The sequence below is a fragment of the Lynx rufus genome, unplaced genomic scaffold, assembly GCF_022079265.1.
Source record: "Lynx rufus isolate CCGP_SWC_20201006 ecotype Redwood Valley unplaced genomic scaffold, mLynRuf1.p SCAF_5, whole genome shotgun sequence".
Taxonomy (NCBI): Eukaryota; Metazoa; Chordata; class Mammalia; order Carnivora; family Felidae; genus Lynx; species Lynx rufus.
In genome coordinates, this window is record NW_025814867.1 from 86,971,582 (window position 1) to 86,988,552 (window position 16,971).

Here is a 16,971-nt window from a genome sequence, read left to right on the forward strand (position 1 = left end):
CACCCCCCACCCCACCCACACACACAGAGCAGACTTCTGAGAAATTCCTATAAACATGTTTTTGGACCTGTTAAGTATTTTTCTGTTAAACACTAAAGAATTTTAACTGTAAGTTATGGAAAATAATTGTTGAAAATATGACATGACATTCCCTTGATTTATTATGGCACCCTTAAAATTCTTTTATATCATGAATGGAAAAGTGCCACCTATTTGTAATGTCAGAAGAGGGAAGAACAGAGATTAAAGAATTTTTTTTTTTTTAATTTTTGAGAGACTGAACTTAAGTGAGTGTGGGGGAGAGAGAGAGAGAGGGAATGAGAATCTTAAGCAGGCTCTATGCTCAGCTCGGTGTTGGATGTGGAGCTCGATCTCATGACTCTGGAACATTGACCCCAGCCGAAATCAAAAGTGGGGAGGGAGCTCAACCAACTGAGCCACCCAGGTGCCCCAAGAATTCTTTATTGCTTAAGTTGAAAGCTTAGAAAAATCATAGCAAAACTATCTAATAGGGAAGATCTACATATCTGTATAGCTGACAAATTGGACTGCCTCTGAATCAGGCCAATAGCCATGTCAGTTATGTTTGATTGGTCCTGGGGCCTTGTTTACCTTTTAAGTAACTGTGACCTTTTATTCTGTGCAGTTAAGACTGATTTACATCAGTAAGAACTTAAGGGACCCATGCCGTAAGGAGAATGTTCTTGATAGAAGGAAGCAACAGTATTGATGATGAGACAGCTTCTTTTTAAAAGTCTTGGATTTCTGGGGCACCTGGGTGGCTCAGTTGGTTAAGCATTGGACTTCAGCTGAGATCATGATCTGACATGAGTTTGGGTCCGGCATCCGATGTCTGCTCTCAGTGCGGAGCCTGCTTTGGATTCTCTGTCTTCCTCTCTCTCTTCCCCTCCCCTGCTCACTCTCTCTCTCCCAAAAACAAACATAATAAATAAATGAGGAAGGAAGGAAGGAAGGAAGGAAGGAAGGGAGGGAGGGAGGGAGGGAGGGAGGAAGGAAGGAAGGAAGGAAGGAAGGAAGGAAGGAAGGAAGGAAAAACCTTGGATTCTGGGAGACAGCCCAATATAGTGGTGAAGACTTGGGATTTAGGCAAGCCTGGATTTAAATCCTGGCTCTCCCATTGGCCAGCTGTGTGATCTGTTGGTTATGTTGCTTAACTTCCCTGATCTTTAGTTTTCTCATTTGTAAGTTGGGGCTAATAATACCTGCATCTCAGGTTGTATGGGTTAAATGAGAATAATGTGTATTAAGTGCCTAGCACAGTGCTTGGCACATAGTAAATATTCAAAAAAAGATAGTCATTATTATGATTGTTGCTGTTATGATCTTACTTCCTTGCAAGATGTTTAGATTACGAGAACATATACTTCTTGGAATATTTGTATCATGTATACTAAATCAAAGAATTAGGAAGGAGAAGGAATATGTTTCTAGAGAATCTGAAAGACAATCTTATGTGAGAGCCTATCTATGTGGAAAATTGCTACAGAACATTTTAAAAATTAAACTTTTTATTTGAAAAGTGTAAAGCCTATAGAAAAGTTGCAAGAATATTAAAATTAACTCCTTTATACCCCATCTAGTTGCATACATTGATAACATTTTGCCATATTTGCTTTACCTTTTTTTATATATAACATAGTGTACACAATTTTCTTCTTCTTTCTCCTCCCCCACTCCTTCCCTTTCTTCTCCTCCATCCCCTTCCTTTGTTCCCTCCTCCCTCCCTCCCTTCTTTCACCTTCTTTCTATGTCGCTATTGCTGCTGCTGAGGGTAAGTTGCAGAGATCATGACCCTTTTACCCCAAGGTACTTCAGCATTTATCTCCTTAAAACAAGGATAGTCTTTTACATAACATAGTGTAGTTATCAGGAAGTTTATTTTTTTCAATGTTTATTTATTTTTGAGACAGAGAGAGTGTGTGAGCCGGAGAGGGACAGAGAGAGAGAGAGACACAGGAGCTGAAGTGAGTTCTATGCTGACAGCAGAGAGCCCAATGTGGGGCCTAAACTCACGAACTCTGAGATCATGACCTGAGCTGAAGTTGGACACTTAGCCGACTGAGCTACCCAGGCGCCCCAGGAAGTTTATTTTAACATTGATGTGTATTATGATTTGGTACACAGTCCGTATTCAGATTTTACTGATTGTCCTAATGACTATCCTTTATAACAATTTCTCCTGCAGTCTAGAAATGAAATTTCGTTGTCATTTCTTTGGAACAATCCCTCAGCCTTTCAGTGTGTGTGTGTGTGTGTGTGTGTGTGTGTGTGTGTGTGTGTGTGAATTTATTATTTATTTTGAAAGAGAGAGAGTGTGCTTGAACTGGGGAGGGGCAGAGAGAGAAAGAATCACAAGCAGGCTCCACATCATCAGTGTGGACCAACGTAGCACTTGAAGTCATGAACCATGAGATCATGACCTGAGCGAAAATCAAGAGTTGTATGCTTAACCGACTGAGCCACCCAGGCGCCCTTCATTGTTTTTCATGGTTTACATTTTTTGAAGAGTAACAGGCTTGCTTTATTTATTTATTTATTTATTTATTTATTTATTTATTTATTTATATCCATGCTCAGCGTGGAGCCCAATGGGGGGCTCATGGCCTGAGCCAAAATCAAGAGTCTATGTTCAACCAACTAAGCCACCCAGGCACCCTGTAGAATCTTGTTTTTTTTTTTTTTTTTTTTTTTTTTTTTTTTTTTTGAGAGAGAGAGAATGTGTGCGAAAGCACGTGCTAGGGAGGGGCAGAGAGAAAGGGGACAGAGGATCTGAAGCAGGCTGTGTGCTGACTGCAGGGAGCCCGATGCAGGCTCAAACTGTGAGATCTGGTCTGAGCCAAAGTCTGGCACTTAACCCAATTGAGCCACCCAGGCACCCCTACAATGTCTTTTAATTGAGGTTTGTTTGCTCGTTCCTTATAAATCCATACAGGCTATGCATTTGGGGTAGGTGATGGAGGCATTATTGGTGATGTTAGTTAACTTGGATCACTTGGCTAAGAAATTTTTTCGTTATAAAGTTAACTCTTTTCCCTTTGTAATTAATAAGTAATTTATGAGAATTGCTTCAAAATACTTGGAGATACTTTGAAACTGTCTAAATATCCTGTTCTTTAGCAAATTTCCCCCAGTGGTTTTAGAATCCTAAAGAGCACTTTTATATCATGAACATGTGGTTTCTTCAGCTGAATTAAAGTCTTCTTGAGAAAATAGTTTACTTCAAAAAGTATGTATCTTGTACACAGTAAGTTCCCACTATTAGTGACTGCCTGACCTTCAGCTGCCTGACACCAGATTGCTCATTACATTTTTCATGATGGATTTTGTCTACTTACCCTGAGAAGAAGTTAACAGATACTTAAGCAAAAGTCCTGTTGTGTGTAAATTAGAAATGGTCACTAATTGCACTGATTAGGTGTTTTTAGTAGGCCTCAGACCAGTGAGATAGGAGTAGTAATACAATCTCTGGATAGTTTCAAACATGTGATAATAATAATGAAGAAAAGCTCTGATCATCACCGGAAAACTTGTTAAATGTATAGCACCTTTATTCCATTTTAATTTGCATTTGCGATGAAAGGAAGTTTCTGGGTGGTGTTCATCTTTCACTTTGGACTCTGACATTTTTCATGTCAGCCTAATACTTAGCCATGACTCATGGGTGTCACCTTCACTCTTTAAGAATTAGGTCAGATTTCTCTTAGATCTTGTCATATTGCCACTTGGAATTTAGCTGGAGGAAAGAAAATAAGGCTCAACTGCAGTTGTTTAGATGAACATCTTATTCAGGAGGGCCAATTAGAGACAGAAAGATGGAGTAGTATGTCCTCATTCTGTCTGGCATTTTTTTAAAATAGTATTTTATTTGGGGGAGAGTGAAAGTGGGAGAGGGGTAGAGAGAGGAGGACAGAGGATCCAAAGCGGGCTCTGCACTGACAGGCTGACAGCAGCGAGCCTAATATGGGGCTCGAACTCATGAACTGCGAGATCATGACCTGAGCCCAAGTTGGATGCTCAACTAACTGAGCCACCCAGTACCCTGGCATTTTTTTGTTTGTTTGTTTTTTATCTCTGCTCTGAGGATATTTTTTCCACCTTTCACTGTACATATCTTGGGCAGAAATGACAGTTGACCACTAAAGTTCCTCTATCCCCAATTTCTGGCTGATGCCTAAAATTGCATCATTATCAATTAATTTGTGCAAATTATGTTACCCAAGAAAAATGCAGATATCCTTGCAGGGTGTTGGAGAGGTAGCACAAGCCAACTTCTAAACATAAACATCAAATATTCAGAGCTGTTCTGTGGTAGCTAGTTGCTAGAAGCTCTCTGCTAAGTGAGAGAGTAATTTATAAGTTTTCACTGGGGGAGGGAGAAGCCAGGGTGAGGTTTTAATAGTTGGGGCTTTGAATAGCTTAAGGTGCTAACTCTGAAAGAGGAAGGGGAAATGGGTATTAGACCAGGAAAAGGAAGGACATTTAAAAGATACAATATACTTACTTTACAATTTTCATAGATAACCCTGATGGAGTGGTCTCTGAAATCTACAGAGCATTAAGAGTTAAGAAATACATGTTTTGTTAAACCAGGAATTGGTGATGGCTGTCTCTTTTAAAAAAAGGCTCTTTTTTTTTCCATCTGCACCAAAGACATACCTTTCATTTTTCCTTGTGTCTGTCATATCTCCAGGTGTACCAGGGATGTTATTAGGGGAGGGTGGTAAATTCTATGTAACTGACTTTCTCAACAAAGTTATTCCAATGTTCTACATTTAGACAGGATATGAAATTCGCAGTTGGTATACAGGCTGCATTGGTCAGGGTAATAATTTCCAAGGTCAGGTGATTAATTGTGGCCATTGTTCCACAGAGAAGCATTTCAGTGTTTCTACTAGAGCATGTGTTTTGTGAAGCTTTGTTGTTTTTTGCCAGATGTAGTTGGCTCATCTTGTGAGATCTGTGCTATGGAATTGATCTTTTGCTCAGTGTATCTGTGTTAACATCTCTGAAATACTTGTGACAGACTTTTTCTCCACTTCAATGAGAAAAAAAATTCTTTTTCACTTTCTATGACCAGTTAAAAGAAGATGGATGCTCAGAGTTCAGCCAAAGTCAACACAAGAAAGAGGAGGAAAGAGGTACCTGGACCCAATGGGGCAACAGAAGAAGATGGAATTTCTTCAAAAATGCCACGCTGTGCAATTGTAAGGAAGAGATATCTTTTTTGAACACTTAACCTGGCAGGGGGATGGTAAACACTGATATAAAATTAATGATATCAGTATGACAAATCTTCTTAAATAATGGAAAGAATGAATAGTAAGTGTGAATAGTATTTTCACAGTTGTTGGAAATGTTCTACTTTCTTATCAAATTGAAGTTCACAGCTAAGTTGCAAAAGCTTTACATTGGAACTGGAAAAAGAATGTTAGGAAAATTTGGAAGTTGTTAAGTTAGTTTATTAAGCTAAAGATTAAATTAAAGTGAATGAAATAGAGAAATTTGAGCTCTAGGCAGTCATCTGATCTTAGTATCATCTCTTAGCGTTTAGTTTTCTGTGTCTTACTTTTTTTCTGCCGTATCATGCCTTCACTCTATTACTGGTTATATCTTAGATGAGAGCCTTTTTCTGTTACTGCCTACCTTATATTCCTTTATCCCTGGGACATTATCTTGTATTTCCTAACCACTGCCAAGCTGTCAATGAAACACCCCATTCCAAACTGCTCATCCTGTCTCAGTTTGGTACCCTTCTTAAAGCTTCCCCTAAAAAACATGTCAATGAACACATGTACAACTGAAGTTATTATTGGTATGTAATATTATTATGAAATCCGTGTTTTAAAATTCCAGTGAAAGGATTATATATTTCTGTGTTTTCTTTACCTATATTGACTGTTAGCCATTGATCAAACTGCAGTTTCCACTGGTTGGTTCTGGAACTTCATGTAGTGCAAAGGGAAAAGCATTTTTACTCTGACACAAATAACATTTGTTCTAAACCAGTACTCTATCTTGATCAATAAAACCAGCTGGACTCCACCAATAGGAGGCTTATGCTTTAGGCCTGATATTGATGATATTGGTAGGGGCAAGTGTATTCCTTTCCTATTGCTGCTTAACACATTGCCACATATTTAGCAGCCTAAAACAATACAGATATATTGTCTTACAGTTCCGGAGGTTAGAAGTCTTAAATGGATTTTGGAGGACTAATATCAATGTTGATAGGGCTGGAGATTGTAGGGGAGAATCTGTTTTCTTGTCTTTTCCAGCTTTGAGGGGCTACCCCCATTGCTTTGCTCATGGTGCCAGCCAGCAGTCACATCACTCTGCTGCTTCTGTCATCACATTTCTTCTTCTTCTTTTTTTTTTAAGTTTTATTTATTTATTTTGAGAGAGAGAGAGAGAGAGACTGAGTGAGCCCGAGCACAAGCCAGGGAGGGGCAGAGAGAGAGAGGGAAAAAGAGAATGCCAAACAGGCTCTGTGCTGTCAGTGCTGAGCCCAACGAGGCCTTGATGGGGCTTGATCTCACGAACCATGAGATCATGACCTGATCTGAAATCAAGAGTCAGACACTTAACTGAGCCAACCGGTGCCCCTCATCACATGTCTTTTGATTCTGACTCTCCTACCTGCTTTTTCACTTATAAAGACACTTATGATAGGGTACCTGGGTGGCTCAGTCGGTTGAGTGTCTGACTGTGGCTCAGGTCATGATCTTATGGTTTGTGAGTTTGAGCCCCACATTGGGCTCTTGTCTGTCAGTGTAGAGAATGTCTCAGATTTTCTGTTTTTCTCTCTCTTTGCCCCTCCTTCTGTCTCTCTCTCCAAATTAAATAAACATAAAAAAATTTTTTTTAAAAGGCCCTTGTAATTACATTGAACATATTTGGATAATCCAGGATAATCACCCTTTCTCAAAATCCTTTAATTTAATCATATCTGCAAAGCCCTTTTTGCCATGTAAGGTAACATAGTCATAGGTTCCAGAGAATAACATGTAGACATGGCTTTAGGAAGCCATTATTCTGTACACCATACCAGGTATACTCAGAAAATGACTCAGCAGTCAACAAAACAGGAGGACATTGTTAATTTCTGAATGTTTCTTAGAGAATTCAGGTTAAGAGGATTATGGTAAGCACCAATTCAGCAATCAGTCTTGGAGGAGGGACAAGGTATAACCATGTAGTTGATACTCTTCACCAGTCACAAGAGGTAAGAATAGAGCAAAGAAGGCAAGTGGAATGGTGGAATGGGCTCTGAGGAGACTTAAATTTCTCGGTCCTTAGAATTGAGGAATTTCAGTGCTTTAAATTGCTTTGCTTCGTATATTCATGTCACAGATCAATTGAGTGACTTGCTACTTACTCCACATTCCTCTCTAGTACACACTGGCTCTTTAGCATGGGCTAATGGTCAAAGATTCATTCACTCAACAGGCTGTACCAGCCCTAGTGAGGAGTGTCCGCTAAATAAACTTGTCTGTCATTGTACACTTGTACTTTCTATCTCTGATCCCTTTTCAACTTTGTAGTGAAAGCAAACAATATTTTTTTCCTGTTTTTATAACAGGAATCTCTATTGAGATCACATAACCCACCCGTTTAAACTGCACAATTCAATGATTTTGGGTATATTTAGAATTGTGCAACCATCCCCACAACTAATTTTAGAATATTTTATGTATCTAAAATGTGGATACCACATTTTATGTGTCCACACATTAGTTGACATTTGGGTTGAGCAAACAAGATTTTATCACACACAATGTCCAGCATAGCCACTAGGTACTAAGAGTATAAAAGTAAATAGGACCTTCCCTTTGAGAGATGTGAGCCTAATGGGGAACTCTATAGCTCAGAGCTCAGAAGAATTTTTTTCCTTGCAAGGGTGGAGAGAAATTGGAAGGATCATTTAGTATTAGGTAGCTACATTGGTGGGTCAGGATGAATTAGAAAGAAGAGAGAAAAGAATTGGGGAAAAATGAAGCGATAACTTTATGGCTAGTTTCTTTGTAAGTATAAAGAATTTACTGACTCTTAAATACAGAGAACAAACTGAGGGTTGCTGGAAGGGAGGTGGGTTGGGGGGGCAGTTAAATGAGAGATGGGCATTAAGGAGGGCACTTGTTAGGATGCGCACTGGATGTTATATGTAAGTGATGAATCACTGGGTTCTACTCCTGATACCAATACTACACTGTATGTTAACTAACTTGAATTTAAATTAAAAAAAAAAAGAATTTACTGATACAGATGTTTCTAAAGATACAATCAAAAAGAATCACAAAAATATTTATGAAGAATAAGACATTTAGCCTATATCTGTATTTATCACATGTATGGTTAAGTCACAAATTGGCAACAGTTCTGCTAATGGAGATAGATATCACAACCTCATATAGTGAGAACACCTGTGTGCCAGTTACTATACACTGGAGATGCAAAGATGAAAAGATGACCTTGCTCTTAAGATGCTCACAGACAAATAGGGGAAATAGATAAGTTATTAAGATATAGAATGAAAAGGGCCAAATAGAAGGAAGTTAGAAATACAATGGCTGCTGAGATGAGCAACAGATTAACTTTGATCTAGAGGTGGGGACAGTGGTTTTGGAAAAGCTTCACTGAGGAGATTATTTCTGAGCTGAACTTTGAAGAATAAATAGGAATTCAAGAAATGGACAAGAGATAGAATACAAGTTCAAGTGTGATATAATAGTATGTTTAGCAAACCATGAGTAATATTAGAGTTTAAAGTTCAGAAAATAATCTGCAATAGGTAAGGCAAGCGACAACCTGATTATGAAGGATCTTGTGTGCTGTGCTAAAGAGTTTGAACTTTACCCTGTGGGCAATGTGATCAGATTTGTAATTTAGATCATCCTGGTTGCTTTGGAAAAGATGAGCTGAAACAGTGATAGAAACCAGAGAACTAGTTGCGAGATTGTTGTAATGATCCAGGGTGAAGATAAGGAGGACTTAAACTACAATTTTAAGTTTTTAAGAGGTAAAATAGATAATTCTTGGAAATCAGGATGTAAAGGATGAGAGGTGTTAAAGATGACTTCTAGATTTGAGTCTTAGGTAGATTGTGTATATGGGATGCTTCTTTTTAATTTTTTTTTTCAACATTTTTATTTATTTTTGGGACAGAGAGAGACAGAGCATGAACGGGGGAGGGGCAGAGAGAGAGGGAGACACAGAATTGGAAACAGGCTCCAGGCTCCGAGCCATCCGCCCAGAGCCCGACGCGGGGCTCGAACTCACGGACCGAGAGATCGTGACCTGGCTGAAGTCGGACGCTTAACCGACTGCGCCACCCAGGCGCCCCATATGGGATGCTTCTTAAATAAGAAATACTAGAAAGAAGATCTGGTTTAGCAGAAAGATGATAAGTTTAATTTAATACGAGTTCAACTTAAAAGGTCTAGGAAACATCCAAATAGTAGTTAGATAGATGAGCTCATTGTTTCCATTCATTGAAATGGCAATAAGAGTCTGAGAAAATTGTTATTTTCTTTTTCACTTCCTCCTTTCCTTCCTCTCTCCCTCTCCCTCTCCCCTTATCTCCTTCTCCCTTCCTTTCTTCTTTTCTTCCTTTTCCTTTCCTTCTTTCCTTCCTCCTTCCTTCCTTCCTTCCTTTCCTATCCCCAGGGAGTGGAATCTCTCAGCTCTGTTCTTTATCCCTTCTTTATCACACCATATGGTATTCCTCTTGACTCCATAGCCTTTCGTCTAGTATTATGGAAATAATTTGGATCTCAGGAACACTTGTTATCATTTGTGCCACATGTTTGAGTAAAAGGGAAATGTTTCTCTGTGTCATTCTGAAAGCTTTTGCTGAAAAATATTTAAGAGTCCTTAGTAGAATCCTGGGAAGCCAGTATCAAATTCTGGTCTTAATCTGAGTTATCTCCATTTCCCTATTTTTTTTTTTAATTTTTAAGTTTGTTTGTTTGTTTTGAGAGAGAGAGAGAGAGAGAGAGGGCAAGCATGAGTGTGGCAGGGACAGAGAGAGGGAGAGAGAGAATCCCAAGCAGGCTCCACATTGTCAGTGCAGAGCCCGATGCAGGGCTCGAACCCACGAATTGTGAGATCGTGACCTGAGCCAAAATCAGGAGTTGGACACCCAACCAGCAGAGCCACCCAGGCTCCCCTCCATTTCCCTATTTTAAGGACACCAGAATGTCATCTCTTTGACTGGAATTTTGAGGAATAGTGCATTAATATATGTGAACATAGTCAGGAAAAGTTTTTATGAAAGCAATATTGCATTTAGAAGACCATTCATAATTTGCGAGATGATCATTAATAGTCAGAATTTTTAGTTATAATAGTATTAGTTATAATTTGTATAGAATTAGAAACTTCATATAGCATCTAGAAGCTAACCTCTTAGATTAATACAATTTAGTTAATTTTGTTGATGTAATGAAATCCTGTGTTCCATAAAATGGAATTGAAAATGAACTCATGGGGGCGCCTGGGTGGCTCAGTTGATTAAGCGGCCGACTTTGGCTCAGGTCATGATCTCGCGGTCCATGAGTTCGAGCCCCGCGTCGGGCTCTGTGCTGACAGCTCAGAGCCTGGAGCCTGTTTCAGATTCTGTGTCTCCCTCTCTCTGACGCTCCCCCATTCATGCTCTGTCTCTCTCTGTCTCAAAAATAAATAAACGTTAAAAAAAAAATTAAAAAAAAAAAAGAAAAGAAAATGAACTCATGTTGTTGATGATGACCTAATTTGTTGAGTGCCACTATATGTAAAAAGTTGTGCTAGTGACTTTGCGTGTGCTATTTTGTTGAACTCTCAAGTAACCTTGTGGGGCCAGTATTATCTTCTATTTTATGGAAGATGAAAGCTGTGATATCACAGCTATTAAGTGATAGAGCTGGGATTTAGATCTAAGTTTTTTTAAGTTCTAAATCCATGCTTTTTCATTTATGCTTCACAACCAGATAGTCAAACGACTTGAAAATAACACTATTCTGTAGCATTCCCTTGAGGTTAAAATGAAGGAGGTATGTTTTAGGAGAATATAGGTAGAAATACTTAGTCCTACTTTTATAAAGCATCTTCTAGAGGCTTTTTTAGAAAGATGTTTTTAAAAATACTATTCATTCTAGCTGGAGACATCTAGAGAGATAAAGATTTTGCTGATCTCTTGTAGTCAAAGAACCTTTGGTTTCACTTTCTATACTTAGGAGGAATTGAAACCCTAGCCAGGAGGGATAGCTGTATTTGCCTTTTGCCTTGGAATGTACACAGTAATCAGAAGAGATTGAAGAAACAGTTGTAAAAGATAGGATACTTTAATGTATCTTTTTAAATTAAGATAAAATTCATATAACATAAAATTTACCATTTAAAGCATTTAAATTTTTTTTTAATATTTATTTATTTTTGAGACAGAGAGAGACAGAGCATGAGCAGGGTAGGGACAGAGAGAGAGAGGGAGACACAGAATCCGGGCTCCAGGCTCTGAGCTGTCAGCACAGGGCCCGATGCGGGGCTCAAACTCATGAACCGCGAGATCATGACCTGAGCCAAAGTTGGATTCTTAACCAACTGAACCACCCAGGCACCCCAGCATTTAAACCATTTTAAAGTGTACAATTTGGGGGTTTTTAGTATATTCACAGTGTTATGCAACCATCACCGCTATCTAATTCCAGAACGTTTTCATCAACACAAAAAGAAACCCCATATCTATTACAATCACTCCCCATCCCCCCAACCTACCCCTGGCAACCCTACTTTCTATCTCCAGGTGTTTGTATATTTTGGACATTTCATATAAATGGATTCCTCCCAATAGCCTTTTGTAGCTGGCTTATATTTAACATACTATTTTCAAGGTCCATCCAGGTGGTAACATGTATTAATACTGCATTCCTTTTTATAGGTGAATAATATTGCATGTGGACATACTGTTTTGTTTATCCATTCATGAATTGATGGACATTTGGATTGTTTACACTTTTTGGCTATTGTGAATAATGTTGTTATTAATATTATTTGTGTACAGGTTTAAAAAAAAAAAAATGTGTCTCCAGGGGCACCTGGCTGGCTTAGTCAGTAGCACATGAGATGCTCTATCTTGAGGTTGTGAGTTCAAGTCCCACGTTGGGTGTAAAGCCTACTTAAAAAATAATAATAAATTTAAAAAATCTGTGTTTTCATTCTCTTGGTTACATACCCATGGGTATAATTTCTGGATCATATGGTATTATATGTTTAACATTTTAAAGAATGGTTTTCCAAAGTTGAGCACCAATTTACACTCACAGCAGTAGTGTATGTAGGTTCGTTTCTCCACATTCTTGCCATCACTGTTACCGCCTGTCTTTTTTGCTCATAGCCATCCTGGTGGGTGTGAAGTAGTATCATTGTGGTTTTGATTTGCATTTCCATGATGACTAATGTTGTTGAGCATCTTTCCATGTGTTTTTTTTTTTTTTTTTTTTTTTGGCAATTACTATACCCTCTTTGGAGAAATGTCTAGATCCCTTTGCCTCCTTAACTCTTCACTGCCCCCTTCTGCCTCCCTTCAATTCATCATGGCCTAACCCTAGATCTTTCAGTTTCTGATAATTCTTTGTTTCTCTTCCTGGACTGTTAACTTGGCCTTCTATAGATTAATGTTGCTAGCTTGATCTGGACTTAATGTAGTGCCCAGTATTTGCTGATGCTCTGGTATATTTCCCACAGCAGCTAGTCCACATATTTCCTGCTTTCCTCAAGCTTTCAGTCTCATTCCACCCTCTCTGCTTTTAATGGTAATTTCATGTCCTTCTTACTATACTGAGAAAATTGAGGGCATCGGTTATAAATTTGTACATCTTTCCTCCTTTACATCTAACATTGGCCTTTTATCACCTTCCCTTTCTTCTGCTTTTAGAAAAGTGTGATCATTCTTATTTCTAGGGCTAATACCTTCCCCCATCCTGTCCTTTGAAACCATTCCCTGCTATTTCTCTAGACTCTTTCTTCCCATTATCTATTTTATTCCTTCTCCAGTATTTTCCATCTCTTTGAATCCTTTTCCTCTGTCTTGGACATGCCCAGATCTCCTTAACTTAAAAAAAAACAAATAAAAACAACAACAACCCCCCCCCCCCCACCAAACCTGCCACCTATCTTTCTGTCCCCTTTAGATACCTTGCAGTTTTTCTCATTTCCGTTTATGGGTACACATATCTAGTGAGAAATTATTACTAATCTATTTCCTTTTCTTCTAATTTTCTTTTTTTCATTTTTTAATGTTAATTTTATTAAAAATTTTTAAAATATTTGTTATTTATTTTTGAGAGAGAGAGACAGAGTACGAGCAGGGGAGGGGCAGAGAGAGAGGGAGACACAGAACTTGGAACAGGCTCCAGGCTCTGAGCTGTCAACACAGAGCCCGATGTGGGGCTCCAACTCACAAGCTGTGAGATCATGACCTGAGCGGAACTCTGACAACCAACTGAGCCACCCAGGTGCCCCTTCTTCTAATTTTCTTAAAGGCACTGGTGTCCTCACTTTCATTAATATTCTAAAAGGTCTCTAATGATCATTTGAATCACCATGCTCAAAGACGTCTCTCACTTCTCATTTTCTTTGATCTCAACTCCTTTTTTAAAAACTTCTCCATTCCTGCCACTAGTAGTACAATCTAATTTTCTTCAGTTCTAAAACTCTAAAATGCCTCTTTTTCTCAAGTGACAGTATTTTTTCTTTTTACCATGTCCTACCTATTCTTCCTTCACAAAATCTGCCACCGTTTCTACTCCCACTGCAACATTTATGGGAAAATCTGTAAGTCCATTTTCTTCTCCCTGTAATAACCTCAGAACTGATCTCTTTCTAAGTATGCAAATAACCAGTGGTGTTCTAGTAAACTGGCTTACTGGGGGAAAAACCCTCTGATATGTAGCACTTGCTGATTTCTGTGGCTACTAAGTTCAGACTACCAATGATTTAATAAATGGCCCACATAATTCCTGAATTTTTAACAACCAGCTTCTGTACACCATTGATAATAACTTTCAGAGACACAATAAAGCTCATCTTTTATCTACATGTACTATTGTTAATAAACATAATTTTTTCTATTTGTTTGATGTATTTTTGCCTGTTTTTATGTATAAATATATACATAAACTTTATTGAGATGTAATTCACATACCATTATAATTCACATGCCCATTTAAAATGTGCAATCCAGTGGTTTTTAGACTATTCAGAGTTGTGCATCCATTATCATATCTATTTTAGAACATTTTCATCACCCCAGAGAGAAACCTTGTACCCATTATCAGTCACTCTCCATTTCTCCCTACCCCTCCAAGCCCAGTATAACCACTAATTTACTTTCTGTGTATAAGTTTTCCTATTCTAGATATTACATATAAATGGAATCATACAATAAGTGGTCTTTTGTGACTGCCTTCTTTCATATAGCATAATGTTTTCAAGATTTCAAGATCCATATTGTAGCATGTATCAGTACTGCATTCCTTTTTATGGCCAAATATCATTTGTTTCTAGAGATATAACTTACATACAATAGAGTGCACAAATCTTAAGTGTACAGCTCAATAAATTTTTACATATGTATACCTGTCTTCCCAGAAGACTCATGTCCCTGCTCATCAGTATCCACTTTCCCCAATTTCCTCTTTTTCCTCTGGCTTCTATTCATCATAGATTTAGCTTTGCCTGTTTTTTTTTACCTTTATATAGATGGAATCATAGAGTATATTATTTTGTGAATAGCATATGCTTTTAGAAACACACTACTGTTAAGCAACTCATTTGAATACTGACTTTTAGAAGATAAATTGTCTTATCTAATCTGTAGAGAAATCTCTCAACTACAGAAAACTGTATATTTGTGTCTTTGGTCTATTCTTATCTCTTTTATAAAATGTTCTTAAAGGGGCATCTGCATGGCTCAGCATGAGCCTGTTTGGGATTCTCAGTCTCTCCTTCTCTCTCTCTGACACTTCCCTGCTCTCTCTGTCTCCCTCAAAATAAAACACTAAACTAAAAAAAAAAAAAAAAAAAAGTTCTTAAAAAGGATAACATTCATATGCACACGTCTCCTAAAAATGGGTGTTTTCACTTATCTTTATTATAGCTTTAGCATATCTTAACTAAGCTTATATAAGTGATTTTATTTTTTTATATTAAAAATTTTAATGTTTATTTTTGAAAGAGAGAGAGAGACAGAGACAGAGTGTGAGCAGGGGAGGGACAGAGAGAGAGGGAGACACAGAATCTGAAGCAGGCTCCAGGCTCTGAGCTGTCAGCATAGAGCCCGACATGGGTCTTGAACTCACAAACTGTGAGATTATGACCTGAGCCTAAGTTGGACACTTAACTGACTGAACCACCCTGGTGCCCCATATAAGGGATTTTTAAAAAGAAGTATGTTTTAATTTTAAAATCTAATCTTAAAAATCTGTCCTTATCTGAAAACAAATCAAAGTGATATTTTCCCAGTCCCTGGATTCAGACCAATCATGATGCGATTTGTTTAGAATTTAAAATTCTAAGTGAACATCACTATAACCCACAGAAATTAAAAGAATTATAAGGGAATGTAATGAACAATTAAATGCCAAAAAAAGTTGACAATTTAAATGAAATAGACATTGCTAGAAAGAGACAAATTGCCAAAACTGACCCAAAATTAAATAGAGAATCTGAATGACGTATCCCAAGTTAAAAAATAAAAATAAAAAAAGTAGTCTTTAAAAATCTTCCCACAATGATAAGTCCAGACCCAGATGCTTCATTGGTGAATTCTTTCAAACACTTAAGGAAGTAATAGCTTTCTATTCTGAATAAATGGTTTCAGAAAATAGAGGAAAAGAAAATACTTTCTATCCCCTTTTGCGAAGCCAAACATCAAAGCCAGGCAAAAAAAGCACAAGAAAAGATAACTATCGTTCAAAATTTCTCACAAGCTTAGATGCAAAAATCTGTAACAATGTATTAACAAATTAAATCCAGGAATATTTAAAAAGATTTATATAACATGACCAAGAGGGATTTCACTCAGGAATGCAAGATTGGTTTAGCATCCTAAAATCAATTAATCTAATACACTATAAGTAACAAAAGACAAAAACAGAATATGCATGTTTCAGTAATACAGAAAAAGCATATGACAAAACCCAACACCTATTATAAAAGCTCTAAACAAATTGCAAAAATAAGGGCGGTTCCTCAGCTGATAAAGGCATCTACAAAACATCTAGGGTTAACATAATATTTAATGGTGAAAGATTGGATGCTTCACCCCTAAGATTGGAAAAAAGGCAAAGATCTTTGTCCTTGTTACTTCTATTCAGCATTGTGCTAGAGATTCTAACTAAGGCAACAAGGGATAATAAAAGGAAATTAAAGGCATCCAAATTGGAAAGGAGTAAGTAAAACTGTCTTGAGTCATAGATTATATGATCTCAAATGTAGAAAATCCTAAGGAATCTACCAAAGTGCTAGAACTAATCATTGAGTTTAGCAAATTCACAAGACATTAGATCAATATACAAAAATCATCTGAAATTACACACAGACACACATTTGCACATATAAATCAACTTGCATTTTTATATACCAGTAAGGAACAATCCAAAAATACAGTGAAGAAAAACAATTCCCTTCATAATAGCATCAAATAGAATAAAATACTTATGAAACAATTTAACAAAAGCTTTTAAGTAGTAGAGTTAAGTTAACTCTGTAGAGGAAAGAGAATTCCTGCATTCTTATTTTAGCTTTGCCTCTGAGTAATTGCATATAACTGATATAACTTATTTGAACCTTGTTTTCCTCATCTGTAAATTGAGGATACTGACTGTTGTACTACTTGCCTCACAGGGCTGTTATGAGCATTAGAACATATTTAAAGTTGGGGAGCCTGGGTGGCTCAGTCGATTAAGCATCCAACTT

The 16,971-nt window shown here is 37.6% G+C and overlaps 1 protein-coding gene across 2 annotated transcripts in view; it reads left to right on the forward strand.

Moving 5' to 3' along the window:
• Nucleotides 1-16,971, forward strand: part of PCYT1A (phosphate cytidylyltransferase 1A, choline) — a 46,883-nt gene that overhangs the window by 12,053 nt on the left and 17,859 nt on the right. For both annotated transcript variants that reach the window (XM_047099068.1, XM_047099067.1), the window contains exon 2: nucleotides 5,099-5,225. In XM_047099068.1, the coding sequence (XP_046955024.1) occupies nucleotides 5,109-5,225 (117 nt within the window). In that variant the 5' untranslated portion in view covers nucleotides 5,099-5,108. The remainder of the gene's footprint in view (nucleotides 1-5,098; nucleotides 5,226-16,971) is intronic.